Here is a 14,487-nt window from a genome sequence, read left to right as displayed (position 1 = left end):
CACTTCCCAGGGCCTGCAGGTTGGAGTTCCCGAGCTAAGCTTCAGCACGGCCACTTTAAATGCCGCTGCCTGTCTTCCTAAGGAGAAAGCATTGTCAAAGGTCTTGAAAGATATGTCGTTTAAGTGGTGACCTTTCCAAAGTTGTCCCAGAAAAGCTGCATGCACCTGCCCACAGGGATGATGCACATGCTCTGGGGGACTTTGCCTAACCTTCCTTTCAGCTGGGCCCTCACTGCCGGATGAGATAGCAGGAATATAATCAGCTCAAAGTAAACAGATTACCAGGCCAAAGTCTCTGCAGTTCAGATCCTAAATTGTGAGGCTTGGTTCTGAAAGATCCAGAGAAATCATAAGTACCTGGCACAACCACCCTGGTGTCTTAATGAACAGGAATGCAAAGAAAATGGCAACTACCAAGGAAACTGGTCAGGCAGGTTTCTCAAAGCAAAGTAAACAAGAGCACTACAGCCTCAAAGACAAGTGGCTGCGTCCGCTGCACTCACCTAGTAGTGTGCCCACCTCTCTGCCTGTGGCTCCAGCCATCTGTCTGGCCTGGGAGGCTCTGCCTGTCCCCTTGCGCCCTCAGCGGCTCCTCTGAGGCCTAAGCCGAGTCCCACTCTCCCCTGTGATCCTGCTCACTCCAAGTTTCCTTCTTCCAAATTCACTCTATGTATTTAGCAGTGACCTTTCTTTATATATTCTATTTACTGCTACTTAACTCTTGCAGGTTTTTAATCTTTCCTATTATATCACCAAAGCAGAAGCCCTTTGAGGACTGAGGCTATGTCTGCTGCTTGTGAATGGCCGATGAGACCAGGCTGGGGCGGGGGCACAGAACACCCTCCCAGTTACTATCCCTCAGAGCATTCTCCGACTGTATTTCTTTCCCATACCAGTTGGGGTCTAAGACATAGCTTTCTTCCTTTGGTGAGTGTTGTAGGCTGAATGTTTGTGTTCCCCCCAAATTCTTATGTTGAAGCCCTAACCCCCCAGTGTGATGATATTTGAAGGTGGGGCTTTGTGAGGTAATTAGGTTTAGATAAGGTCATAGGGGAGGGGCCCTCATCATGAGATTAGTGCCTTTATGAGAAGAGGAAGAGACAGGCGAGATCTCTCTCTCTCCTTGCATACACCCAGGAAAGGCCATGTGAGGACACAGCAAGAAGGTGGCCATCTACAAGACAGGAAGAGGGAGCCCTCACCAGAACTTGAATCTGCCAGCGTCTAGATCTTGGACTTCCCAGCCTCCAGAACTGTGAGAAATAAATGTCTGTTGCTTAAGCCACCCAGTCTATGGTATGTTGTTATAACAGCCCAAGCTGCCTAAGACAGAAAGTACCAGATAACAGGCTTGTATTATTTGAAAATTGAGTAGCCCCTCCCTTGCCTTGTCCCTATAAAGCACGCACAGAGAGCTATAAAGCAGCAGTCGCTTATCAGCCCTTGACTTTAGTGCAAGAGTTCAAATTTCCAGCAGCTTCTGAAGAGCAACCTAAAAGCCCAAACTTGAGTACTCAGGTAGACACAAGATGGGGCATCACAAGAGAAGCAGGTACAGCTGGCCTCCCTGGCATGCCCTGAAGAAGGAACAGGGAGAGCAGGGAAGAGTATTGTTCCCCTCAGTCTACCTCACAGTCTTGGGCCTTAGAGGGCAATTATGAAGTTACAGGGGCATTCAAGGACCAATTGCCCCCCAATGTGTAAACACTCAGGGTTCACAGCACCTGTTGGATCAGCTGAGGGGATTATGAGCACAGGTCCAGGACTGGTGTTTGAGGTATACGATCTAGCAACAGGCAGTTCCAGAATCACTGATACAGGAAACTCTGCCCTACCCTCTGGTAGCCCTGAACACTACATAAATTGTTGCTTTTTAAGATTCATATTATTGTTCCCCCCAAATTCTTTCAGCTAGTGAAGCCTGTCAATATTACCTCATTGGCATCTTAATCCACTATTGAAACTTATTAATGAGCAAGACAAAGTCGGGCTCCCCCAAGCACCACCCTAGGCTAAGCACAGGGTAGTTGCACAATTAATGTCTGCTTGTTGACAAGAAGGAGCATTCTTCAGCCTTCTTTGATGACCAAGCCCATATTTCTGACCTTGTTTCTTGAATCAGGACTACAGATGCCCCAACATGACCTCCTTCCTAGAGTGGGAAGAAGACTGGGATGGCAGAGGGCCAGCCGGGAGGCCACAACTCCCAAAATGCCTGATGTTGTCCTGTGGCTGCAAAGAATGCAGGCGGGCTAGCTGGAAGAGACTTGTAAAAGCTATTTCTACAAATGTACTATCGAGCCTCTTGGCAACCTTTGAAGCACAAGGTCTTTCATTCATTTGTTCAATAAATAGATAAACAAAATAAAATATGAGTATAGAACTTAGAGGTCCCTGGAACTCTAACCTACCCTGTGTCTTTGTATGACCTTCACATCAGAATGGCCTGAGTTAACCACATAGCCACCCTGACCCAGAGCAAGAGACTCAAGAGAGGCATATTTCTGTGGACATTTCCAGTGTGGAAGGCAAATTCACCAAGTTTCGTTTTCCAAACACTGTTACCTTACCTTCTTCCTCCTGTTCCCCGCTCCACAAATCCCATCTTCCCTGTGGTGAGTACAGCAGCAGCTCCCTGGGGCTTCACCTGCTAGAGCCTCAGTGCAGCGTAAGAGGGTGTTATTTGCTTCAAAAGAGCTTTGCAACCCATGCACACCAGAGGATCGAGACTCAGGGGAAGGGAAGGGAGGAGAAACATGTCAGAAAGGGAAACGACAGTGAAAAGAATTAGAGGTGAAATCCCAACTGAAAAGGGTTTCTTCACTTTAACCACCTGCTGCTCAGTATCTTTGGCATAGATGGTAAGCTGCTGGAGGGCAGGAACCACACTTGCTGCTTCCTTGAATCCACCTCCACATAACCATGCCCAAATTCTTAGCCCTGTGCTTTCCTGCTTTCCACGTAGTAGGAGCTAAAGTAAATGTAACGTTCAGTTGTTTAAGTGAAACAGAAATAAATGTCTATTGTGACATACACGTGGTCATTCCAGAGCATTCTAACTGACTGCTTATTAAAAACTTACATTTCCCCAAACCCAGTGAATCCAAATCAATAGAAGAGGAGCCTGGGAATCTGTATTTTTACCAGTATGCCAGCTGATTCCTATCAGCAAGTCTGGGAGATGCTGAAAGAACCACACTCTAGAGTCAACCAGGTTCAAATTCCAACTTTGGAACTTCTGAGCTGTCTATCTGGAGGCTCAGTTTTTTCATCTGCAAAGTAAGAATAATAATGTCTACTTGGTAGCATTATTAAAAGGATTCTAAAAGCAATGTAAAGAGCATAACAAAAGTCCTAAAGCATAGTAGGTGTTCCCTAAATGTTTGTTCCCCTTTATCCTGAAGACACTGGGGAACTACTGGAAGCTTCTGAGCAGACCGTGTCCAGATCATTGCTTTAGCTTCAACCCCCTCTGCAACACCCAGCCAAAAGGTTGCCCTGCCTCTCCTGTAACACCTCCGGTGACAAAAGATCAAATTTACTATCTCCGGAAGCAGTCCATTCCATTTTCAGACAGTTTTAATCACTAGCCCTTTCTTTTTTATGTTGAGCTGAGGTCTGCCTTGGGTGACAGAACAAATCTAATCCCTTTTCCACATGATAGGGTGACGCAATTAACTTAGATAAGGAAAGTGAAAAGGAGTAGGTGTGGGGAGGTCCATTTTGAACACACTGCTTGTCTGAGGCACTGGAAGGGCAGCTTCATGCACATGTCCAGCAAGTAGCTGATATGCAGGTCTGGAGTTCAGTAAAGAGATCAGAGATGTCATTTACACAACGACAGGATCTGAAGCTGTGAAAATAAATGACATTGCCATTTAGGGAGCAGAGTTAATGAAAGGTATTGAGGAATGGTCAGCAAGGTAGGAAGAGAGCCTTTAAAGAAGAAAGCAGGTAATTCGTGGACAGAAATGTGGTGAAGACGTCAGACCAATGGCAGAGAATCAGTGAACCAGTCACTGAATTTGACGACTAAGAGGTCACAGCTGATCCCTGACAGAGACTTGGGCTTCTGCTCCTCAGAGCTTTCCGGAGGTGCCTGGAACTCCACCCCCATGCTGACAGGCAGGTGCACACTTCCTTTCCTACTGAGACAGAGGTGATTTGAAGAAACAGCAGCAGCAAGTACAGACGACGCCAACATTTCCCAATCTGGATGTTAAGATGGTTTCTTCAAATAAGGCTCCCATGCTCCTATCCTTTGGGGAAACACTGCCTCGTACAGTCCCTCCTGGGGACTAATCACAGTAAAGAACCTATTTTCCTGTATTTAATCCTGCATTTGCCCAACTCACTGAACCAATGATTTTTCACACAATACTTGTTAACATCTTGAGGAACCAGTGTTTTCTGGCACAAATTTTGGCAAATGTGGTGAGCCAAAGAAGAGAGACAAAACAATAGTTCAAGGGACTATCGGTATCAAGGGCATTTCTTTCTTTTCTTTTGAATAAATAGAAGAAACTTGAATATGTTTACATGCTGAAGAAAAGGAACCAAGTATAGAGTGCAAGGCCAAAAACAGGCACAAAAGGGAATAGAGCAAGCCAGGCTCCAGTAGAGCACTTAGCTTAGCAATGGACCTCAGCTCACTGCTTTAGCCATAAAATACTATTTCCCTTGATTAAGTCTAGTGAGCACAAATGTTCACTATTCTAACCCATATTTACGTTCCTCAGAAGATACAGATGTGATCTAGATAAGGTTAAGGGCAGATTATATAAACTGTATAAAGTGATTCACTAGAAACAGAGTGTGAGCCCAACCTCCTCCCCACAGTTAGGTGGAATGTACCCCTTGCCCGGGCCAGAGAAGAGTGTTCCAGGTCCTCCAGGTCGGGAGCTAATGCCCCACTCTCCTTGCCCTGGCAGGGAGAGCTTGAGCACAGGATAGGCGGAGAGGGGAAATCTAAAAATAAAGCTCTCCGAAGAAACTGTCTTGCCTAAAGAGCAGCTTCCCACGCACACTGGAGTGCCACATCTGCGGGGGCTGGAAGCACGGGAACGGAAGAATCCTGACCAAGTCACATAAGTATTACCCTTGTGTGGCTGGCGACAGCACATTTCGGATTCCCCCCATCAGCGCCTCAGTGTCTAGGCTGCAGACCCAGAGCAAAGGCTTACTGAAAAAAAATTGGAGAGTGAAAAGATCACCAGTGACTAGACCAGCCTTCCTCTCGCTCTCCTCCCTTCATAGCAGGAGGTGAGCACAGCAAATGTGAAGAAAAACTGCTCTCGACACACAAGGAGTCGAGATGAGGGTTCATTTTACAAAAGAATCACGAAGGGTTCTAGTGGGCTTCAGGCTGAAAGCCGGGATCCCTGGGCACCACTCCCTGCAGTAGGGTCAGGGACTACCAACTGAGGAAAAGAAAATCAAGCACCAGTGAGGAGAGGTGCAATTAGCATTTACATCTGTTGGCTATGTCATCTCAGACCCCAAGGACAGAGCACCTGTCACGTTGCCAGGCAACTAGTAAATGTAGCCTCCCCTCCCGACCCCCTAGCAGGTATCAGAGGCCACTAGAAAAAGTTCAGCCCAAGAGTTTGATACAACCTGAGCACTGAACACACAGGGAGGGCTCAGGGGAGTAATCCTACCACCTCTTTCTCTAAGGATTTTAACCTTGGAGAGATACAATGTACTTCCATCAGACTGCTGCAGTTTTCCCAAGAAGCCCAGGCAGGAAGAAGGAAACTATCCCTAATTCTACAAGGAGTCAATAGTGTTCATTTAGCAGTCCAACTCGCAAAGAGGCTTGTACTTTGACCTGACAAAGTATTATAATGTGCCTCAAGGGTCAGAACCTCAACCTTGGACAGTATCTCAGAATAGCTTTCAGCAGCAATACACCCAATGCTATATATCTGTTCCCTCCACCCACCCTTCCTGGGGAATGTACACCATTCTGTCCCATGTCCCATGATTCAGATACAGCAAACCAGTGCAGCAAGGAGCAAGGAAACACAATTTAAAAATAACAAAAAACCAGAATGCAGCAGCAACCTGTCAGTTCTTTGGTCTCTTCAAAGAGCCCCTGTACCAGAACACAGTGATAGCTGAAATGCTCGGATACAAATCCTGACGTCTATTATGCATATGTGGAAGGGGGGATGCCAAGTTTTCCCCTCAAATCACAGATTGCAAGCAAGGTACTTTGAACATTTGAGTGCTATTTGAATGCTGACTAGCAATAATCACCCAACAGTCTTTTACAATTAGAGCAAAGTGAAATTTTCCCGTACTGAGTCATTCATGAGCAAAAATCAAGAAGCCAGCTCACAAATGGGAGGAGATACTGACCGTAAAGTACACAACCTGAGTATACAGTGCCAAGTGTTGTTTTAGTACTAGGAGTACACACTCCCTACCCGACTAGTTAAACAAGAAGGGCTGGGTTGGCCCAGAGCTCCCCTCATGCAGCACAAGGCCTGGTGCTCAGAAGTGTGACTTACCTGACATACAAGGACCTCTTCTCGCTTGTTCGGAGGGACCCAGACCCAGAGCTCATGCTGCTGTTCATCATTTGTTCTCGCAAGTCATGTATCTTCGATTCAAAGCGACTGTACTCTGTCAGGGAAACAAGGGAAAGGACAAGAAAAGAATGAACCCAAGAGGCTGCACGGAGCCTGCACACCAGTGGCCAAAGAGCCAGGAAGACACTTGGCTTCAAAACAGCCAGACCCAGCCCAGTCAATCTTTGCTTTGATAAGCAGAGTCCCTCCTCCAAGCACAGAAAGACACACTTCTCTCCACCCCTAGACTAATAGAAGGAAAGAACACATCTTCAAAAGGAGTAACATTTGAACATATCAAACGGAAAAAGCTTTTATCTGCCTTGAAATCTCACTGATCCTTAAAAAAAATAACAACTGGAAAGAGGGTCCAGTGCAGTCTTCATAAATCTTTAGAGCAGGCACTAAGGCCCAAGGAGAGCAGATGGGAAAGGAGACTTTCCCAAAAAGTGGATTGCAGAGAACAGATGGCCCTGAGACACAGGGTGGAAGGGCTGGAAAGGACCTGAAGCCATTATATCATTGTTAGGCAAGGAAGACATTTCTAGATGACTTTTTTTTTTTGAGGGGGAAGATTGGAATCTAGTACAAAGGTAAAAATAAACAAACCTCATAATCAGATGAGATCACAAAGCTCTCCTGAGTTAGTTCCCTTTTAACAAACAGGGTATTTGGCTTGAGTAACAATTAAACATTAAAACATAAATTCTCCCAAACCTAGAAGTCTGCTGACACCTCTCTCCTCCAAAATCATCTAGTCAGTGGGGTCATAAGTCCATGCCCAGCTTTGTAGCCCACCGACACCACCACAACAGCTTGATCACTCTGGAAAGGTGACTACAGGTTTACGCCCAATTTAAGAAAATCTGATACAGGAAAATTAATTCTAGTCATACAATTATTATAAAAGGCTTTTGATAGGGTTGCTTTGCTGTGACATTCTTGTGGTACATTTAAAATATAATATTCACATTTACCACACACACAATTACACAACATTTTTCAGGTCTATATTTGCCACATAAAATGGGATATATCTAAGGCTGTGGAAATGGTAGAAAACAGGCATACTTCATTGGACAAGCTGATATTAAAGGAAGTCAAAATTTATCCCACGGGTTGAAGGCTGAAGAGCTGCTTTAAAAAACAAAAATATTTCCAGGGAAAAAGAATTCCACAAAAGCATTTTCAGGCACCATAGAAGGCTGGCAAGAAGCATCCCCATCTAGTCTGTGTAACTCTACAGGCAGAAAACAAAACACCTGTTCCAACACCTGACACTCCCCTTCCCTCAGCAAAGCAACCTGACCTTCAGCTGGGTATAAAGGGAAATGCTCAAAAGCCTAAAGGGGAGGGGATGGAGTTCTAACTCCCGCAAATATCCTCTTCTCAACAAAGTTTCTTTGTGTTCACTCTGGTACCAGTGAAGCCAAGTGGTTAAATTCATGTAGTCTTTCATTCATCTCACACTGGTCTTAGAGTGATTTGTCCTCATTACCTACTCCCATCCCTGAAATCTTGCAGGAAGCAGTTAAGCCCCTGACTCACCCATTAAATGTTGGGGGGAAAAAAGAGAGGTGGCAGCTGGACAATGTCCCTGTTCTGAGGGTCACAAGGCAACACATCAATATCAATGAGGAGTCCCAATCTAAAGGTAGAAGGTGGTGACCCATCTGTCATAGAAGCCCTGGACTGCCCAAGAGCACAGCAGCAGAGCTGTCTACCTCAAAAGCCGGCCCAGGGACTGGCCCTACCCGGGGCTCGGCCTTCCATCCTGGCCCTCTCTAGTTGGCTCCTTTCTTGCCCTCCTCCGCATTCACCAGCTGGGAGGAGAACCAGGTAAGACAAAGAGATTTCTGACCAGGCAGCCCTTTCTTGGGGAAGACAAGTAAAAGGCAGAAATATGCATTGAATCCAGAAAAAAAAATATACCCAATCTATCCTTAAGCCGTTTTTCCCCTCTCCAAACTTGTTTATATATTCCCTTCTTTGGAATTGACTTACCCGCTGAACTCCAACTTAGCACCAGGTCATTGCAGTTGCTTAGTAACTACATTTCTTAAAAAATCCTTTAACAAACAACCACCAAACCACCATTTCCTCAAAGCTCCTAATCCAAGGTTGATAATGCTGGGCCAGAGGGCTCACTTAAAATAGACTACAGAAAGAGAATAAGGCTATTGCTTTAAGGAATCCACTTTCTGTTTTCTGTGTGCTACTAAGCTTTCAAGTCTATTAAATTGTATTTTATTCATTTTTTTCCCATTCAGATGATCCCCTTAGAGTTCCAGCTGCTCATCAGTCTCTGGCTTTTACTTGCAGAGTTATCTAATGTCCACTATGAACAGAGTAGCCTCTGAATAAATGATTGTTGGGTAAATGAGGAGCAAATTAGAAAACTGTGCCCAAGTCAATGCTTCTGTTCTCAAACCAATAAATCTAATGGTTTATTTAACTGATGGCTGCCAGCTTCACCGAGGGTGCGGAAGGTAGTTAAGACGTATTCCAGGGGGCCAGCCCCATGGCGCAGCGGTTAAGCGCGCGCACTCCACTGCTGGCGGCCTGGGTTCGGATCCCGGGCGCGCCCTGAGGCACTGCTTGTCAGGCCATGCTGTGGTGGCATCCCATATAAAGTGGAGGAAGATGGGCACAGATGTTAGCCCAGGGCCAGTCTTCCTCAGCAAAAAGAGGAGGATTGGCATGGATGTTAACTCAGGGCTGATCTTCCTCACACACACACAAAAAAAGACGATGATGTATTCCCATTCACTTTGGTTCCCCAAGGTTAACTGTTAGGAGCAATTGGGGTATATGTTTTTTAAACACCCTTTTGAGATTTTAATAACCCACAGTGGGCATCTGATTAACAGACTCTCTTTATAACAAAGAAAAAAATAATTCTAACAAAAAACTGTTTTAGAATAGCTTTAAGATAGATAGTACCTCACCTTAATATTGCAGGCATCATTTTCCAAGGATAAAAACTTCACAAAGATACATGCACCCCTGTGTTCACTGCAGCATTATTCACAATAGCCAAGACTTTGAAGCAACGTAAGTGCCCATCAAGGGACGAATGGATAAAGAAGATGTGGTATATATACACAATGGAATACTACTCAGCCATAAAAAATGATTAAATCTGGCCATTTGTGACAACATGGATGGACCTTGAGGGTATTATGCTAAGTGAAATAAGTCAGAGGGAGAAGTTCAAATACCACATGATCTCACTCATAAGTAGAAGATAAAAACAACAACAAACAAACACATAAAGACAGAGATTGTATTGGTGGTTATCAGAAGGGAAGGGGGAGGAAGGAGGGCGAAAGGGATGATTAGGCACATGTGTGCGGTGATGGATTGTAATTAGTATTTGGGTGATGAACATGATGTAATCTATGCAGAAATAGAAGTATAATGATGTACACCTGAAATTTATACAATGTTATAAACCAATGTTACAGAAATTTAAAAAAATTAAAATAAAATAAGATAAAATGCATCTGAATTCTAAGACTCACAATTTCCCACGGTCCCCTCTCCCTTTCCACACATAACTAACAAAGCCATCACTGGAAGGCGTCTCCTAGGCCCAAGTCACTGCCTAGGAAGCCCAACAGACCAGCCTCTAACCCAAAGGGCCCATTTCAAATAGGCTACTTTAAAGAAACAACACTTATTACTAAAATCTCAAGTCTTCTAAATTGTGTTTTATTCCTTTTTTCCCCATTCCGATGAACCCAACCATTTGTGACCCACAAAGATATTCATGGTGAGTCATAACTCCCTCATTCCCTTTGCTAATCACAGAGACAGAACCGAGGGGGAGGGGGCACAATCAGACATCATTCCCCAAAACAGGGTTTCTCACTGACCACCGGGGTGCCTCTGAAGGATCAGGATTTTGGATTCCACCCCAGAACCTACTAAGAGGGCAGGAATCTGCATTTTTAACATGTATCAAGGTGATTCTGATGCCCAATAAAGTTTGAAACTGCTGGTCTTGACTTACAAAATTGAGTTGTTTTGTTTTGTTAGTTAAGGGAAAAGATAAGGTAAGTATCCTGCAGCATGTCTCAAAAGGAAGGTAGAGCAAGACGGTTGGAAAGCTCTCAAAAAAAAAATTGGCAATACAATTGAAAATCCCATGGGGAAGGAAAGTGCTAAAGAGGCCTCTGTCCAACGTGCCTGCAAAGAAAGCTAGTGACTTTACACTTTTTTTTAATTATAAAAGTAGGACATGCCTTTTAAAAATCTTAACTTTTTTTCTTTAGATATTCCTGTATCACTTCCCCATGCCACTACCCAGAAGTAAGCAGTTAGTATTTTTAGTCTGTATCCTTCCAGACTTACTTCCATGCATACGTTGTTTATATACATATACTCATAACTCACCGAGATTCACATGCATTTACTTTTTTTATTCTCTGATATGTCATGGAAACCCATCCATGTCAGTACATAGAGAGCTACCTCATTCTTTTTAATAGCTGCATGGTATTCCATATTATGCATAGACCATAGTTTATTCAGTCATATCCCAACTGATGTACATTTAAATTGTTTACATTTTTTAATATTACAGTCAATGCTGCACTGTATATTTGTATGAGCATTTCTATAGCATAGATTCCTAGAAGTGAAACTGCAATGTCAAATTATATGCACATGAAAAAATTTGATTGGCACTATCAAATTGAACCCCAACATTCTGAAACCTTTATGACTGGAAGTGAGGATAAACTGCTATTCTAAAGCTTCTAGGGGCCAGCCCCGTGGCTTAGTGGTTAAGTGCGCGTGCTCCGCTACTGGCGGCCCGGGTTCGGATCCCGGGCACACACTGACGCACCGCTTCTCCGGCCGTGCTGAGGCCACGTCCCACATACAGCAACTAGAAGGATGTGCGACTATGACATACAACTATCTACTGGGGTTTTGGGGGAAAAAGGGAAAAAAAAAGGAGGAGGATTAGCAATAGATGTTAGCTCAGAGCTAATCTTCCTCAGCAAAAAGAAGAGGATTGACATGGATGTTAGCTCAGGGCTGATCTTCCTCACAAAATAAAAATAAAGCTTCCAGCAGCTTTTCTGTTTCTGCAGAAGTAGAGGCAGAATTTACCTTTGAGGACAGACTGATCTTTTGTTTGGGGAAAAACACTTTAATGAGCCTTTGGGTTATACAAAAGTAAAGCCAAGATTGTATTGTGGAATAGACAAAGACAAAGAGGAGCCTCAAATGTTCTCTCTGCATAATCACAGAAAAAGTCTTTGTCCTGTGGGTGGAGTTGCTGGTTCAAAGGGCTGCTCCTACCACCTACTGGCACTCTAACTACCTCTAGAACTATCTACCTCTAAACTTGACCACTCTTCCTCCCCCTACTTGATAACCTCATGCCAAACCTCCCTGTTACTGTAAATGACACCCCCCATTCCCCTGTGCACAACCAGTGTTTCCTCAAGTTTTGCTGATGTTTCTTCCTAATTGCTTTCTCAATCCATCTCTTTCTAATTTTCATGGTCATTGCCTTACTGTTGATTTTGCCTCTTCATTTTCTCTTGACCATTTTATCTCTTGCCTCGATTTAGGTCAGGTTGGATCATCTCTTCTCTGGACCACCGCTATATTGCCCTAATGGGTCGTCTGCCCCCAGGCTTTCCAAACTACAGTTCAGTTTAGATTCTCATTTGAAAAACATTCCTAAAACTTCAACTTGCAGCCCCCCTGTCCAAGTATCTATAATAACTCAACAGCAACTAAAGACTTTTACTTTAATATCTCAACTAAACTTCCAAGGCTGCTACAACCATCCTCTTGTCTCTCTCAGCCTATCTATCCCATCTCTCACTACACAGATCCTCTTTTGAGCTAGCCTGCCCGCAACCTTTGAATACAACTTGTTCATTCCTACCTGTTATTCCCCTCTCTTGGAATTTTCTGCCTGACACTGAACATCCTTTATGTCTTCACCACCTTTCTTTCCCTCATCCCAGAAGTTTTATTCATTTATTTATTTGAATATTTACTGAATGTCTACTTCTGTGTGCCAGGCACTGTAAGAGCTGCTGGGGATATAAGGGTAATCAAAACAGTTCCTAGAAATTACAATCATGAAACAAACAACTATTTAATTACGATTTTAATTACAATTGTAACAATTGCTATGAAGAAAATGCTAAGAGACTTAACAGAGTGACCTAAGCTACTGTGGGGAAAGGGGAGCAAGGAGGAGGTAACAAAGGTTTCTCTGAGAAAGTGACATTTAAGCTGAGCCTCTAAGGATGAAGAGTTAGCCAGGGGAAGGGGGGTGGAGAAAGAAAGCATTCCAGACAAAAGAACAGCACATGTGAAGGTAAAAAATGTCTTGATCACAGGGAAATAAGGGGATACTGGCAGGAGATCAGACTAGGGAGGTAGGCAGGAGTCAAATCATACAAGGCCTTATGGACTATGGTAAAGATTTTTGCTTCTATCCTAAGAGTAATGGAAAGAAGTCACTGAAAGATTTTAAGTAAAGGAATGACATGATCAGGTGTCTGTGTGTATCACTTTGGCTATTGTGGGGAGAATAAACATAGTGCCTCACATGTAGATTTAAGTTTCTTGACAGCAGAGGACCATGCTTTCTCTTTTTGTCTAGCCCCTACAGCCCCTAGTATAATTAGCCCCTGCTTTTCAGCATCCAAACCAGCTAGCCCCCTAGCCTCTGCTCTATTACATCCAATGTTGAGAAGTTCTCTATTCCTTAATTCTTACACAACACTATTCAAGAGAAAATTCTTGGGTTAAGGGCCATCTCTTTTGCCAGCTGGTCCTAATTTTGGTGTCTAAAACAGCATAAAACATGATGGGTTCTCTTCTTCATAATAGTTTGAAGGAACAGTTTAAAGAAGGTCAAAGAGCTAGGAAAGCCTGGAGCAAGGTTCCAAGACTACTTAATAAGACTGAACAGAAGGTAGAGTATGAACAGGGGAAGGAGAGGTGACAGAAGGTTGGGGGCCCGATTATAAGAGTCTGAAATAGGACTTTTCTTACTAGGCTATGGGAACCACTGTTAAGTGTTTAAATAGCAAAGTGATACAATTAGAGCTAGGTTTGGGGGAAAAGTATTCTGACAATGTAATACAGAATGGAGGACAGAGAGAAAGATAACAGAGACCAGGAACCTATCCTACTAGTATAGACAAATGACTTGAAAGGCCTGGCATAGTATGGGGGCAATTGAGGATAGAAAGAAGTGACAAGAATCAAGAAATATGTTGGAGCTAGAAGAGATAAAATTTGACATCTGCTTGGATATAGGGTGAGAAAGGATCCAAGGCAACTTCTCAGTTTTTTCCTGAAAGACCAGGAAAAGGTGGGATAATATTAGCCATAATAGAGAATGGCTATCTTGTCCTCAAAGTAAGTTCTCTCTTCTCCGGGCTAAATATTGTTACTTCCTTAACCATTCTTCATCTAACATGGTTTCCAGACCCTCCACTACCTCTCCCTTGTAAAATCTCGCGCCCAGAATTTGTGGTGATGTCATTTCCCTTACAAAACTATAAGCTCCTTGATGTGGTTTTGGTTTCCTTCTCAAAGTTTAGCATAGCAACCTGCACCCTTGTTGAGTCAACAAACTTTTATTGAGTATGTTAACTCACTATAAAGATGCGACAGGACAAAGTTTGGCACTGTAATTCTCAAGTTCTGGCTCCTCAGGAACTAATGTAAGAAAAAAACAATACAAAACTTTCTCCTTCCACCCACCCAAAAATGCTAAAAACTGACCAACAAAACCACAAACCACTTCTGCAAAACACTGACTATGTCAGAGGTTTCAACATCTACTTAATAGCCTAATAAAGCATCAAAGGGGACTGAAACTACAATGTTCACTAATATGAACTGAACACACCCCAGCCTTCAA

General features: G+C 43.6%; 1 protein-coding gene across 5 annotated transcripts in view; it reads right to left on the bottom strand.

The window, feature by feature from the left end:
* The window catches only part of DLG3 (discs large MAGUK scaffold protein 3), a 62,386-nt gene that overhangs the window by 17,331 nt on the left and 30,568 nt on the right, over positions 1–14,487 (bottom strand). For all 5 annotated transcript variants that reach the window (XM_058536097.1, XM_058536098.1, XM_058536099.1 and 2 more), the window contains one exon: positions 6,516–6,630. In XM_058536097.1, the coding sequence (XP_058392080.1) occupies positions 6,516–6,630 (115 nt within the window). The remainder of the gene's footprint in view (positions 1–6,515; positions 6,631–14,487) is intronic.

The sequence above is a fragment of the Diceros bicornis genome, chromosome X, assembly GCF_020826845.1.
Source record: "Diceros bicornis minor isolate mBicDic1 chromosome X, mDicBic1.mat.cur, whole genome shotgun sequence".
Taxonomy (NCBI): domain Eukaryota; kingdom Metazoa; phylum Chordata; class Mammalia; order Perissodactyla; family Rhinocerotidae; genus Diceros; species Diceros bicornis.
This window is presented reverse-complemented; position numbering and strand designations above follow the sequence as displayed.